The sequence below is a fragment of the Haliaeetus leucocephalus genome, unplaced genomic scaffold (assembly GCF_000737465.1).
Source record: "Haliaeetus leucocephalus isolate CR32 unplaced genomic scaffold, Haliaeetus_leucocephalus-4.0 Scaffold678, whole genome shotgun sequence".
Lineage (NCBI taxonomy): Eukaryota > Metazoa > Chordata > Aves > Accipitriformes > Accipitridae > Haliaeetus > Haliaeetus leucocephalus.
The window spans coordinates 3,067,445-3,083,146 of record NW_010973114.1 but is presented as its reverse complement, the minus strand read 5'-3'; the positions used below and the strand labels follow the sequence as shown (position 1 = coordinate 3,083,146).

The 15,702-nt window shown below is 39.9% G+C and overlaps 1 protein-coding gene across 1 annotated transcript in view; it reads right to left on the bottom strand.

The window, feature by feature from the left end:
• Positions 1–13,104, bottom strand: part of KLHDC1 (kelch domain containing 1) — a 30,548-nt gene extending 17,444 nt beyond the window's left edge. Inside the window, exons 1-7 of the mRNA XM_010579752.1 lie at positions 12,801–13,104; positions 8,863–8,933; positions 6,149–6,266; positions 5,071–5,189; positions 3,209–3,287; positions 2,204–2,287; positions 125–208 (exon numbers count right to left, since the gene is read on the bottom strand). Of these exons, the coding sequence (XP_010578054.1) occupies positions 125–208; positions 2,204–2,287; positions 3,209–3,287; positions 5,071–5,189; positions 6,149–6,266; positions 8,863–8,933; positions 12,801–12,902 (657 nt within the window). The 5' untranslated portion in view covers positions 12,903–13,104. The remainder of the gene's footprint in view (positions 1–124; positions 209–2,203; positions 2,288–3,208; positions 3,288–5,070; positions 5,190–6,148; positions 6,267–8,862; positions 8,934–12,800) is intronic.
• Positions 13,105–15,702: the final 2,598 nt, after the last annotated feature.

Below are 15,702 nucleotides of genomic sequence, written 5' to 3'. Positions count from 1 at the left end.
CTAACATAACAGGTCAGGCCAAAGACATTTTGGATTTTTTTCTACTACAAAGTAGCTTGCTATGAAAAAAAACTGTCAAGAAAATAATATTACTACCAATAACATGTTTTAATTAAACACTAACCAGCACTCGTCCTCCAAAGATGTAACCTTTATTTCCCAGCACAGCACATGTATGAGCTGCTCGAGGCTGAGGTGGATCTCCACCCTGAAAGAATCAAAATAAGATCCTTCAGAACATCGTCAAAGTGCCAGCCAAGGACAGTGGCAAGTCACTAACACAGAAACTGCAGAGATAAGGCCAATATGCATCAATATGCTGACAGAACCGCAACTTTAAAAGGACATAACTTGTAGTCACATCCAAGACTCCACAGGCATTAGAAGATACACATAATTGCCAAGGACACCTTTAACCAAGTTCTGTCAGTTCCTAATGTTTAATAAATGCCCTCTTGATCTGATTTATCATTGCTTTACTTAAGTGACATTCCATTGATTTATCTTTAATTCCTAAGCTCAAAATTACAGTAACACATCAGTTATTGTTGATATCTCCTGTGTAGCTTTATTTTTCTGAAGTGCAAACCATCAGGAACTGGTACTAAAATGTCAGGAAATCAGATCTTAAAATTTGATGTTACATCCAATAGCCACACACCAAAAAGTCTTCCCTGTGTAAATCAGAAATAAAGATAGCAAAACTGGCTTGTACTTTTCAATGGTAATTTCATTTTTTGCATTTAGTTTTATAGGAATTTCAGATAAAGAGCATAAAATAGCGTCAGACACTCATGATAATATACTACTTCTACTGAGTTCTTATGTAAACTCCCCAGGATTTATGAACCTTTATAGTATACTACCATATCAATATCAATAAATAGAAATGTGTGCATTACTATTTTACTGGGTAAGCGAGTATACATGCTCCTTTGGGAGACTATTAAAATAATATATTTGCTGAAGAATATCTGATCTGTTCATTCTAATGATATAGTATGACTGGGAGATATTTGTTCAAAAGATTTTTCAACGCTAACTCTAAAAGGGAATACAGCAACTCCATATACACAACGCTCAAAATAACAAGCATATAACCCTCACATACTAAATGTATCTTTACTCCACAAAGGAAAACTGAAGGCCTAAACTAGCAATACAGTGAGTTTACTCTCTCTCCCCTTGCCTCCTTTAAGTCTGTGAAAGCCGAATAGGGAATCAAGAGAGACTGGATTGTTCTTTCAGCCCGATATACCATCCTTCACACTGACCTATCAGCTTTATGAAAAGAGGCAGGGGTGGAAGGAAGAAATCTCTAGGCAGACCTTAATCTCTCATATGGTCAACTCTCAGTTATCTGTGATAGTTTATCCATGTTGCAGATTAATTATACACAGAGACAGTCAACCAAATGGCTTGATATCAAAACAGTTCAGATAAATGGGGTTCACTAACCTCAGTTTGGCAACATTAAAACCATTCATATGTTTCTACCACCCACTCCCCAAAGACCTTCGCTTTGTTCCAGAAAGCCTTCACTAGGTGTGAGACAGGATAAATACAGAGCTGCCCTGGGTTAATGGCTCTGCTCCAGCCATGAAACTCTTCCAGACCCAAAGCTCTGGCAGGGCCTACAAGGATACCCAAAGTCAGTATAATGACCATAATCCATTTCTGCAGGACCTTAGCTTGCTTTATGAGGAGCCACGGAAACACCTCCACACCCCATTCCTCAGCCCCACTCTGGTATTCCTACCAAATAGTTTTCTGGAGTATTCCAGTGCCTTGTCTTTCCAGTAACAGAGTGCTGACAGTAATTTCATATTCCCAACAGTTGTCTTAAAGCTTGAATATAAAGCTTTATCTCAAAACTATCCCCTAGATACAGAATATCTGTATCATCTTCTAATGTATCCAGATTTCTAATACCCCTCTGAAGCTTACGATATTTTTTTGCATCAGAACCACATTATAGAAAAAACATCAGCCTAATAACATCCTGTGGGAAAAAAATTACTATCAGTTCTGAATTTTCCACACTTCAGAGGCATTGAGTGTCCTCCTGTTCAATGTTACAAGCCCAAGCAATACTAAGCATATTCAAATTACTTCTCCCAACATCAATTTCAAGAGCACAATAACTATTCAAAATGCAGTAAAATCACGCTTGTGACAAAAGACAAGACTAAAAACCACTTACTCTAATTGCTGGTTGAGACCAAGTTTGTGTGGTTGTATCAAAAACATGAACATCGTTATGCCATCCCCAGAATATCTGTCCTTCCTAAAAAAAGAGGTTAAAAAATTAAAAATAAGTTTATACTATTCTAAAATCTTTGTGCTTATTAAAGGATACAAACCCAGAAGTGATCTATAAAAACAGAAAATAAACTAAAATACAGAATTTTATTAAAATAAACATATGCTACTATTTTTAATAATGATGCAGCAGCTCAGATCTAGCTGAAGGTCAACAGCATTCAGGAATGTTAGGGCTGATGACACTTTTGAAAACAGGCTTTGGGCTTCAACATCAGTCACTGCAGTAGACAAATTCTACCTTCTAATTTTTAGGGTAACATACCAAGAAATGAATAGAATGTACAAAGGAATGCTTTTCTGTAAGTCAATGTTTAACATTTGATGTAAGGATCTATATTTCCTTGAATGCATACCTATTTCTTAAATTAATTCCTGTCACTAAATGTTCTAATCAGTCTCCTTCTTTCTATTAACTGTAAGAAATCATTATAGGAAACAAGCTAATCTAGGCATCTTAAAGTAATGGCATTTACTCTGAATAACAAATTAAAGAAATTAACTGAAAGCACTTGTCAGGTAAACTTGTGAAGCTATAAATTCCCTACTGTTACTTCAAGGAAATAAATTCTAAAATTTTCTGGGAGTTTCATATTTAAAATATGTCTTCAGATTTAAAGTACTGCCTTTGTTCCTGCTTTGACAGCATTTTGTTCCATTGCACTCAAAGCCTAGCACTGGGTACTTGGAATATGCTGAACACCCACTGCTCCCAACATGCAGTATCTTCAATTTCAAATCTAAGCAGAAGATTCTAATTTGCATTTCTGCTGATGCCACAAATAAAAGAAAAATCTGACAGATTTTCAAACTTACTTAGTATAAAAGATCACGTTTTGACAATCAGAAAGGACAAATCACTCTGAATTTGCGACAAATCTCTTACCCAAAATGCATCATGGACATCAAAACAATCACTCAGTTCATTATGCTTCCTACAGCCATAGCCACCAAAATATATTAGCCTAAAAGAACAACAACAAAAAATAAGTTGTTAGCAGCTTTGTAAACAACATTCAAACGCATAAGCTGTAACAATGAATTTCAAATTTTGGTTTACCTACCATACTATTAATAATATAAACAACTTAAAATATTTCATATTGCACCTAATTACACAGCAAACCTTACCGAGATGAAGGTAACAGTTACACTCCTCAACAAGCCTGACAGAAATCCACATAAGCAAGGAAGGAAGTTCAAGATACCTCAAAGTCCCTATTGTCTATTCCTCCATCCACAAGCTTATTTATCAGTCACATTTTCAGACATGAGTCTTAAAATGACACAGAACACACAAGACAGTGAAATGCCTATGCTTCTGCTAGAATTCCTACCCTTTTCTATTGAAATTCCTATGCTGCTGCTGCTATATTTGTTAGCCTTCTGCATACATCTTTTCACAACAAACGTTCCCAAGGTTCAGCCCACAGACTGCCTGTGACCCACAAAATCTTCTCTAGCTTATAAAGAACTTTTTTTCAACTAAGCACTACTGAACATATTGCATTGCAAGTATTGTTACACACCTCCCAGCCTAATATTCCACCCATGAAATGGCCATCCATAAGAATTGGTTCCTAAAGTTTTGTTTAACTTCAACATTTGAGGATATTTGGTATAGTTGTTAGTGATCTTGGGAGAAGGCAATTTAGGAAATGATGGGATGGTGAAGGTCATTCCAGACTGACATTCCTAGGGAAACAGAGTTACTGAAAGCATTGTGCAATACACCAAGACATCCCGATCTGCAAATTCACATCTTGTGAAATTTTAATGTATACTTCTGAAAAGGTGCATAGCTTGTCCCAAAATACGTCTGTTAAATGAAAAAGGTTACACTCTGCCACCTAAAATAAGTAATTTTCTTAGTATGCAGATTACATGATACTCTGAATAGATTAACTTAGTTTTGAATGATCTTGTTTTAACAGCTAAGGAGAAGTTGTTCAAATATATGTAATTTCATATATCTTGCAGTTAAATTAGATTTACAAAACCAAGATATAGTACTGAGAGCCATTATACAGTTTATGCAAAACCTCTTTAGAGTCCAGAAACAGATAAATCATTTACTTTTTATACTGTTCACCGTATATCATATCCTTACTTGTTTATCATAACTTTCATAACAAATCACTGACATGTCACTTTCTTGTGACCACATATGCCACAATATCCAGACACTTCCCATAATAAACACAAAATCTGAAATATTTATTTCTAGCCAAGTATTTTTTCTAAATACACTCAGTAACTTTTACAACACAAATATCTAGACTGACTTGGTTCTTATAAAATAAAGATAATCACTGCAATGACTTTGCAATTGTCAGCATTTGTATGCTGTTAAAATGCTTGAAAATATACTACATATATTTTATTGCAGGTAATAATTTAATGCTTACGTAATGTAAAAAAAAAAGATTTAATTTTTATACTGATTTTTTCAAAGTGTTAAAAATAAAACATAAGTAATAGATGCATAATGATTTTTATCTAAAGTCTCAAAGCATTCCATGAACTTTCACTAAATTTCCCAACCCTCTCCTAAAGTGGGTTTATACTTACCATTAATTCAGCTCACATGTGAGAAAACTCTGGTAGAAAGTTGTTAGGAGAGTTACACAAAATCCCATAGTAAGTCAAGCTAAGAATTAGTTTCATGAATCCCAAACCTGTGTGCTCTTCACTTTATAGTACTTCCTCTCTGCAATTAACACATATTAAATATTCTTAATGTGTTACCTGTCCTTATACACCCAGCAGGAAAGCTTGTCACGTGGTGTAGGAGGTTGACCTTTAAAATTTGTAATTTTTTTCCACCTATAGGTTCCATTTTTTGTTCGCAAATTAACATAATACAGCTTAAAAGAAAAAAATTACAATATTTTCAGTATAAATGATGTCAAAGAATCCAGCACAAATCACCAACAAAAAGAACCACCCACCACCCCCAGAATACACAACTTCCTCTGAAAAAAAAGAGGAACTGACAGTGAAGATTGCAATATGTAGAAATATATAGGAAGAGTCCAATACACCACAAGAACACAGTTATTAGCAGCAAGTTTCCTTGCCATCAGTCAGCCAGACCAGAACAGTAATATCCTGCTCCTTCCAGAGTCAACTGAAGCCTTGCAAAAAAAACTTCTGCAAGACAAACAGCTCTCAGTTCAATTCTACTGGGAGAACTGTCAGTAGTTCTGCCTAACCTGACTAGGTAACTGCACAAAAAACAACAAGGCTTGTGAACCAAGTACTACACTGAGATCTGATTACAGGCTCTATTTCGGTTATTTTTCTAGTCAGGACTGAACTCTGACTTCATTTACACTAAATGATAAAGCAGCTTATTTCATCTACTTTGCCACTCCAGTCTTCCGTTACAAGGAAAACTGGTAGCTCTATTTTAACTTTAATTATTACCTGATTATATAAGAAATGTAATCACTATCCAAGAGCAAAAAGTGATATTCTGAGATCAATTTCAATTATGACTCCCAACATATTTAAAAAAAAAAAAAAAAAAAGGCAATTGGGAAAGCACTAGCAGTTTTCAGAAAGAAATACAGAAAGTTTCACGTAATGGGTGTTATTCTGAAGCTGTGATTCAGTGAAAAATCCCAGAAAAATATGTGGAGTTGAACGTTAAAACAAAAAAATAAAGTTTTTTGCTAGTTTAAAAGTACACTTTTTCTACAAGAATAAAGCTTTTCCTTAAATTTCTCTTTAATTCAAATGCAAAGTACACCAGACAAAACAGTAAGGTCAGCATTATTATTCATTCAAATACAGTATGTTATGAAAGAAAAGAATACAATACCCGATTACTGTATCCTTTATCATCAAATCCACCAAAAATGTACAGCTTCCCATTAATGCTTGCCCCACAGCTTCCTGACATGGAGGTAGGTAACTCTCCTTCCATTAGGTGCATTGTCCTGCAATTTAGCACATACATTAAGTCTTACAATGCTGCTTACGAATCTGCTAAAATTAACAAACCCAAACCAGATGTATTAATAATTTTTAGACTTAAAGCTAAAATACAGTTTTGGCCATAACTAGCACTAGAAACTGTAGCTGACACGTGAAGTCAGGCTCCCATGGTGTAAGAGGACTTTCATGTGAATATTATGCATACGTTTATAAGCATCCCAATTTTTCTGAAGCTGAAGCCCATATTAAAAGAGCATTAGTAGAGCTGAAACATTAATTATTCAAAACCTGGAAATACTATTAACATTAACTCCAAAAACTCCTGAAATGAGAACATGGTGTTGCTGTTATTTTACAAATGGAAAACTGAGGCAGAAGTAGAAATAAAGCTCAGAAGTACTCACTAATTTTGGTACCCAATATGCCATTCCTAAAACTGCATTTTGCTCTGCATTTAGCACAATTAAAAAAAAAATCTTCAATAATGCCAATTTTAGCAATGAGCTCTCTGCTCCTCAGCAGCAGCAGTTTCTAGCCTTTTCCTTGCTAGTCTCACTTACAAACCAGTAACTTCCTGTGATGTAAATTGTAACATCACACAATCTCAATCACTATGCAACTATCTGACAAAACTCAATTTCTGCCGAATTCACGAGACTGAGCATTAGGCCAAGACTGCACTTAGAATCATTACTCCACATTGAAAACAGCTTTCCTAGGATCTCAAATTGCTACAGAAGACAGGGACCTGCATTGCCCTCTCACATCTACATGCATAGAGGACATGTGATTTATTTAGCATTTCCACCTTGTTGCCACACCTTCAGTCTGTAGATTTAGCAGCCAAATCCCAGTCCTTCTGTGCTGGCACTCAACTCCTTGCCCTGGCTTTGCTGCCGACATCTCAATTGCTTTCACCCCACAGTTTCTGATTGAAGCTTCCTTCCCCTGCCATTCCCGTTCATTTCTCTCAGCGATCCACCTGATCCGACTCCCTGCCTTCCAACTGCGTCCTTAGCTCAGTCTCCCTCCTCAGTCATGGCCTCCCACCTTCAAAGCCCGATTCCACTTTTTCTTCTCTCTGCTAGGTCTAATATCACCACACTTGTTGGCCCAGTCAATTCCATTCATCCCCTTCTTCGATGCATCCCCATCTAGACAAGTTGCCTTCATTTTCTATCACTGGCAGCTATACAGAAGAAAAGGATTCTTACACTTTTGAGTTCCGATGCTTGACCTTACCCCAGCCTAAAAGAACTGGAAGCAGCCATTAGAAGGAAAATCTTTTTATGCACTAAATCACCAGATGTGAATGATGTATATGTAGCCTGTCCCTATTGAAAATGGCACTCACTAACAGCTGCTCAGGGCACTGCTTCCAAATACCTTTGTTCTGGCACCAGCACTGCCACAGGCCAGCCCTCCTTCCCCTTCTCTGCTCTTGGTCTCTCATTCCTGCTCGTTCCTGCGTCATGCTGTGCACTTAGCTGTATGTGTACAACTGTTTCTGCTGTAAACTGAACGAGATCAAGAACGGATCCAGGTTAAAAATAACCCTGAAAAAAGGGAAGTTATATTTAACCCAGATCACTTTCCTGATCCAATTTCCTGAGTGATCATACAAACAGATGTACCAGTACAACCGATACAGGGACATCTGGGGTGAAAAATCAAGACAGCATATGAGGTTGCTTTAGCCAACCCTTTCACCAAAAGAAACAGACTGCAAACCACAGTCTCAGTGAGGGTACAATCTTGGGAAAAAAAAAAAAAACAACAAAAAAACACTTGCTAGAACTTCACAGCTAACCATATGCAAACTGTTGTTTTCAAAGTCAGTGAGTTGACCACACAGATGTGGAATTTCATACATACTGTAAGACACCTTCCTGATCTAGCCCTCCTCCCCTTTTCCCTCCAAATTTTTGCTTTGACTATGGGTATGCAAGAAATATATAAACTAGAGATTAGAAAGACAGCTGGCAGAAAACACATATAAGCCCAAATGGATACTACTTTACCAGACGGAATGCAGTTATTGTAATAGAAACCACTGGAAAACTTTAAAAAGGGGTATTGTTATCTCTCCCCACATAAAATATGTAAACACAATTAATATAAAATGTAAAGATTAAATTGCTAGTGATGTGCAAGATCTGGTTAGTTATACGTTATTTATGCAAATACACTCAGAACACAATTACGTAATAACAAAAAAATATATATAATTGTAAATAGATCAAGAACCCAAATATCCAGTGTTTAAATATTCCTTTTAACATAGAAGTTAATGAATGGAGAACTAGGCCAAAATAAATGCCCAAATAAAATGCCCCTGTTTTGACAACAGAGCCTTAAGCTGACCATTTTGAATGCTCTTTCGAAAAAAACAATCATACTTAAGGAATTAATGTGTTTACTAGAGTTGATTTGCAAGTGCATATGTCTGTTCTTCAGTCTTTACATTAAACATCTGCTATTTAAACTCCAGGGAACATGACCAGGAATTCATGTAACTGAAGTCTTTTCACCACAGCTAACTGCAATCTATGCAAAGATCAACTTATATATTAATTAAATATAAATTATGCAACTTACCATAACCCACTATCCATTTCATAGATCCAGAGCTCATCATTAGGCAGATAAACTTCATTTTCTTCAATTGACTAAAACCAAAGAAAATTTGCAAATGTTAACTCAATTATGCATTATACACCATACGTTTTAAAATGAAATACCAAATTGTGTTACTTAGCAACACGGAATAATCTTAAGGAGATAATCTACCAGAGCATAAGTCATACCCCAACATTATTGCTCTGATCATTACAGTTTTAAACAGGCAGCTCAATAATGCTAATATTTTACATTTTATACTAGGAGTTCAAACAAGATATTTTTCATTTTTTGAAGCTATTAAAAATACTGTGCTAGGCATTTCCTGATGTCATTGAGCTGTGTTGATTGCTAATAGCATCTTTAATAACTCATTTTAAGGCGTGGAGATAATAAAAAAGTAAGTTTGGTGTATCAGAGGTAGAGAGAGAAGTGTTTCAATATTCAAAAAGCAATATGAATATAATACAATAGCCAATTTGTAAAAATAAGAAAATACCACAGGCAAACAATTAATTCATTAGGAAACATACACAACTGCTACTAACAAGTAGCACAAAAGTACCATAACATGACCATTAATTTAAAAAAAACCCAAAATCTTAAGAGAGACTGTCAAAGATGCTTCCCTCCTCTATTAAAATGCTGTTACTAAAGGAAGTATTTTTTCAGTCACTGATGTGATCACTGAGCAAATTTGCTGTACCGTTAGCCTTCATACCGCTAAATACAAAACATCAAAGATGAGCTTCAAAGTATTAATGCTGTTCTTTGGGGCTTTTTGCATCTTTAAGGAAAAAAGAGTTCTCCTTCACCTGAAGGATTTTTTTTCCTCATTCCACAACCCCTTTTTAGGTTTTCCAGAAATGGAGACTTTGCCACACCGGGTAGATGGGTAAAGAACCCAACAACTAAACAGAAAGTTATCAAAAAGTACTGATTTTAAAAATAAGGAACTTAATTCCTCAGGCCCACTCATTAAAGGCACAGATTAACCAACTTAATGTTTTGCCAAGAAAGATGTGTAACAACATAAACCAGAATTTGAAGCTCCTGAATTAAAACTCTTTTTATCTTTTGTTTTGGGAGATACTTTTAATTAGGAGGCAATTCTTGGCATAATGGAAAAATATAGAGGAAAGTGTAACTGAAAAGCACCAAAACAACAGTTACTTGCAGCGACTCAGGGAAGGAACCTGAAAGAACAAAATGCCAAATATAAAAGAGCTTAACCTATGTCATAACATGAAGAGGAAAAATTAATTCCTCTGTGGAAAACAGATCTATGAAGACTCCCAAACAGAGGCCATGTAAGGAAAAAAAATAATCTGGGAAATAATGATGAGGAAGAATAACAACCAGGAGAAGGAAGCCCAAAAGAATGCAACTGCAGCACTCAGGCTGAGTAGCAATTACACCATTAATTATTGTCTTAGCATTAGAAAGAAATGAAAGACTGCGAGGGAATAAGCAACCAGGGTCAGTAAAATAAAAAAAATAGCTCAAAATTGAAAGAATATGAGGAAAAAAATTAAATGCAAAACTGAAATTTAATTATTAACGATTTAGTTACTGATATTGATTACTTGCCTTTAAATGATACTTTATTATTAACTTCTCAATTTTAAAGGTGCCAGCCAGGCACGTACGCACTATGTTTGGTAAAGTTTATCCTGCCAGGTACCTTTCATAAGGTAGGTTCTGCTGTTACAAGCAGCTTGCAGTTTTCACAAAGTGCAGAAGTCTACCCAATTTAATCTAGATACGTCAGTGGTCAGAGGCCGAGCATTTGCTACAGAACCAGCTCTGAGCAAACACACTGATGCCAAAAATAAGTTAGCTGGGCAATAGTCCACCATCAACATGTAAAATGATTTTACCTGTGTAAACTGCTGCTTAAAGAGTAACCATGATTTTCATAATACTCTCCACAAATAAATATGTAAAACTACTAAAAGTTTTTGCAACGTTTATCTGCTAAACTTAACACACATTGGCTGTTTTGACTGTGCCATGAACCCAGGATCCTTTATTAGAAAACCTTTGAAAAACCGCACTAGCCAGTCCAACCTTAGTTTCTAAAGACCAAAGCATAGGGAACTACTGAGTATTTCCAGTGATTTAGGTGTTGCATAGTTATACAGAGTATTACGGAGTTTAAGGCCAGAAAAGGAGACTAAGTCTTCCTGTACATCACAGATGACTCACATTATTTAAATACATGCTTATTCTAAAGGTGGCTAACTCCTTGACACTACAAAATATGTATTCAAATCCTCACGTGACTTACAGTCACAAGAAACACTGCTTACCAAAGACCCCTAAAGGGAAGAAAAGCTATGGGGACAGCTTACAGGCTCCTGAGAGTTCCTCCATTTCATTACAGTTTGGTATTGGGCAAGCCTGACCATGCAATAGGCTAGAGAAGGCATGCCAGGGTAACCCAGACAGTGGAACCCTGCTACCTTGTTTCCTACCACAGCTGAGGGTTTGTATTTCAGTACAGAGTATCTGTTTGTATTTTCAGTATTTCAGTAGTCACCAGCAGCACAACCCTCTCCAGGTCAAATGAATCGAGCTCAGGAGCAGAGCAACTCTTCAAATTCCACAAGCTGCGCAGCTTTATCCTATCTTTAAGTCCAATGGTTTTAGTAAAAAAACAACAACAACAACAAAAAACAAACCCAAACCAACATTCTGATTTCCAGAAACTAAACTATAACATGCTTCAGGAAGAGAAAAAAGACAACTAGCTCCTAGTACCTGAGAGCCCTAGAATTGTCCTTCCCTCTCGTAACTTACAATCTATTTTAAAATTTAAATCCAGGAGCCCCCCCCCACTAGAATTCTTTGCTTGAGTACAGAAGGACAAGCTTTGCACATTTGAAAGTTTACCTTAGCCTGGGGAAAATACAGATAGAATACTGAAAACGTTAACAGAAACATGTTTTTGACCTGAGCAAAACCAGGAATAACAGCAAGCACAGGTACTTTCACATGTTAGGGCCAATGTGTACAGACACTGTGGATAAAATGAACTGTGTGTATTTAACGTGGTATGATTCATAGTTCTTTTTTGGACTGAATTCATCCAGAGCTAGGAGTCACAAGGATTTACTTATGCCAGAACCAGTACCGATCTTCTGATGGAAAAAAAAGTACACGTGCTTTTAGTCTGCCACCGGCTTGTTTTTGAAGTGACAGAACTGCCTTCTGAGGGAGGAAAACGCACAGTACGTAACATACAACTACTAAGAAGTAAAAAATGCAGGGACTCAGGAACAAGAACACCAATTACACACAGGAAAAACACAACTACAAATTACAGCCGTCACCCCACTAAAGGAAGGGAGACGAGAGAAGCGCTCCCAGAGCAACCACAAGTTTGCAGGACAGTGGAAACAAACCGGCTCCACCAGCCCTTCCCCAACACGTGCTCCGTGATGGAGGCAGCTGAAAACGGAGCAGCAGGCGGCCACGGGCGCCGGTCAGGGGCACCTATGCTTAGAGAAGGGAACAAACGGACGAGTGCAGAAGCGCACAGAGGAAACCCCTTCCCGCCCGCACCCTTCTCCTCAGAGCAGCCGCCGCCGCCATTTAAAACGCCCGCCCCTGTGGGGCGCGCTGCCCCGACAGCCAATCAGCGTCCGCGCTGAGGTAAACAGCGCTCCGCTCCCGGCCCGCCGAGGGGCTGCACCGGCTGAGGGGGCGGTTGGGGCGACGCTGGGGCAAGGCAGGGCAGCGGGGCAGTCCCCTCCACTCCGCTTCCCCCCCCCTTCCCCTTCCTCCTTCCGCCACCGGGGCTCCTCAGCCCGGCTCCCCCACCGTGCGGCGGCGCGCCCCCCCTCGGCTTCCCTCCCTCCTTCCCTCCCTCGTCCTCTCCCCCAGCGCCCTCCGGCCGTCTCCTCCTGCCTTACCACGTATCCCCCCCACACATAGAGAAAGTTCCCGTCCACCACGGCGCAGTGGCCGCTCCGCTCCTCGGCCACGCAGAACTGCTCCGCGGGGTCTGCCGCCATCTTAGGAGGAGGAGGAGAAGGAGGAAGCAGCTCGCCTGCCTCAGTGTTCGCGTCCCGCCACCGCCTCCTCCGGGAGAGGCTGCGGCTCTCCGCCGGTCGCTCCCCTCAGGCGGACGGGAAGCGAGGAGGGTCCAAAGTGTGGGGCGTCACCCTCCCCTCAGCGCAGGGGCCATGGCGGGCTCCGCTGCAGCGGCCTCCCTTCAGCCCCGCGGCGACCTACTCCGCGGCCGGAGCCGCCGGGCCGGGGGTTAAGAGGCGGGCGCGGTGCTGTCCGGCGGTGCCCGCTGCCCACGACTGTCCCGCTGCCCACGATTCCCTCGGCTCTGCAGCCGCCGAAAGCCACGGGCTGCCGGGTGCAGTCAGTGAGGGTGTCACGGAGGAGGCCGTTTGGATGCACTTGGCTAGATTTGTCCTTGCAAAGCTGCTGGAAGGAGCCCTGCCAGTGGGGGTGCGGACTCCTGCCGTGCCCCAGAACGCACAGTGTCTGCCTATTGAGGCATGCTGAACGATACGGTGTGAGATTTAAGGGCTAATAAACCACGCAGAAGCCTGTGGATAAAGAGCATGTGAGGAGGAAAAAAAGCACTGAGAACAGGATACCTAAACACAAACCCAGTGTGAGAGTGGAAGAAAGAGCTGAGTCTGTAGGCAGAGCTCAACATGGGAGGTGGTTTGAGAGAACCACAGCAGAACTTGCTGTTTCTCCGAAGGTGAGAAGAGTCCTGCTCCAGCCAGAAATAGCAGCTATGAAATAGTAGCTGATATTAATTAAAACAATTGTATAGGAGTTCAAATTGTTGACCCCAGAGAGAAATCCTGTGAATGGTATCCTCTAACCTGCAGCCTGGAAGCAGACGAAGCAAGAAGCTACCTACTGTGGTGTGGTGGAGTACCTGAGGAGAATATCTGAGGTGCTGTGCAGGACCTGTGTATTGGGGCCAGTGCTGAGCTAGAGGTAACTAATAGAATAAAACTGCTGGTAGGATCTCAATGGGTCACCTCCCGTCATGTCCCAGGCTACGCATTTTTCATTATTTGAGGGATCTCCGCTCCCTGTTAACCCCACTGCTATATAGTCTTTCCTATATGTTGGCCTGCCCTTAAACAGCAGGCTGGGGAAAGCAATAGCCTCTTACACTGCCGTTCCAGCTCTTATACTGTTAGATCAACAACCCAGTGAGTTCCAGCTGAACCGTGGATCCAGCTGGAGTGAATGGAGTTCAAAATAAAACAGGACAGCTCTTCAGAAAGAGTAGTAGAGTAGAGCTTGTGAGAAACGAGCACTTTAGCATCTTGTAAAAGGACACTGAAAAGTAATGGTGAAGATTTCCTTGTGAAAGTGGGACATACACTTCCTCTGTTGGATCTAGGAGGGAAGACCTTAACTATTCCTGTCAATAACTGCTGATATTAAAATGAAGAAAAGTAATGATGATGCATTGTGATGATGGCTAAAACTCAGGAATAAGCATTTTGAAGAGTTAAGAAAAACATGAGTAACAGGCAAACTTGATTTATAGATCTATAGGTCAGGTAGAGCTACAATGTGATGCCTCAGAAAGCATCTTAGGAACAGCGTAAAGTCAGCAGCCCGTGGTTTTGCCAGTGGAGCAGTGACAGACATGAGAATGAGATATTTGTCGTGCTCAGTGTGACAAAACAATTCCATCGATTCACCTTTGGCATGAGGTAGATGTGCTATCTGATTATAAACCATTAGGCTGTCTCAGCTGGCGCTCTGCTCTCAAGCTGAATGTGCTGAGACTGTAGTTCTGCGATGTCCAACAAAAAAAGCCATGGCAGGCGGTAGAGATGAAGAGCTGGGCATGGCTTCCAGAGCTCAAGACAGATGGCTCAGTGGAGCAGAAGTCTACAGCTCATGGTGGAATACTTTTATATCTCTGGTGGGAGGCTCCAGGCAACTTAACAGAACCCCAAATACAGCAGGATGCTGTAGGAGTATGCTTTATATTCCTGGTTTGGTCATATCTTAAAATTAGTTTCTTTTTAGATGAGGGGGTACATTCCTTCTCCAGGTGCACCTTCCTTCTTGGGGTGAGACATGAGCTGAATGTCAAAATCAGATTTTCTTGAAAGGAGAATAAGCAGTAATCTTAGCAAACAGAAGAACTTACATAAGGACTGGGTTCATAATTTGCACCTAGCTGCATGCCTGAGACAAAAAATGGATCATATTTCTTGCCAAAATAGCTGAGACCTGTCAGATGGTAGCTTTTCGTCTAAAGAGAGTAGATGCAGCTTGCACCCATGAGCTTACTCCCAGATGAGGAGGAGTGATTATAAATTATGCAGTTGAGAATGGGCTATAGAAAATAGGCTGACATTTTTTTATCCATCTTTACATCCCTGCAGTCTTTTGATCAAGGAATTTTCTTTCAGAGTTGCTTTGTGAGCCCTCTGTGGAATAAAGCTGTACTTTGAGAGATGGAGCTCAGAGTGTTTGACTGAAATGGCATGCATTTTTCATCTGGAGAGAAGGCAGCTGCCCCACAAAACTGGAACTGTATGAGACACAATGTATTTATTTATCGTGCTCTATAAGGGGACTCTGTATGGTGCAACAGACTTCAACTGCTGGGGGCCAAAGGAAAAATTGTGTACAACAGTGGTTTCCTGGTTATGTGTAAAAACAGCCATGGAGGCCGTCATGTGCTCGTTGGCCAAGACGGAACCAGCTGGAAGGGGTCTCTGTCTGACAGTGCTGGCACATGAGTAGTGATGAACTGAAGAACTAAGAGTTTACCATATACTAAACTCTCAGGTAACTGAGAGCTGTCCT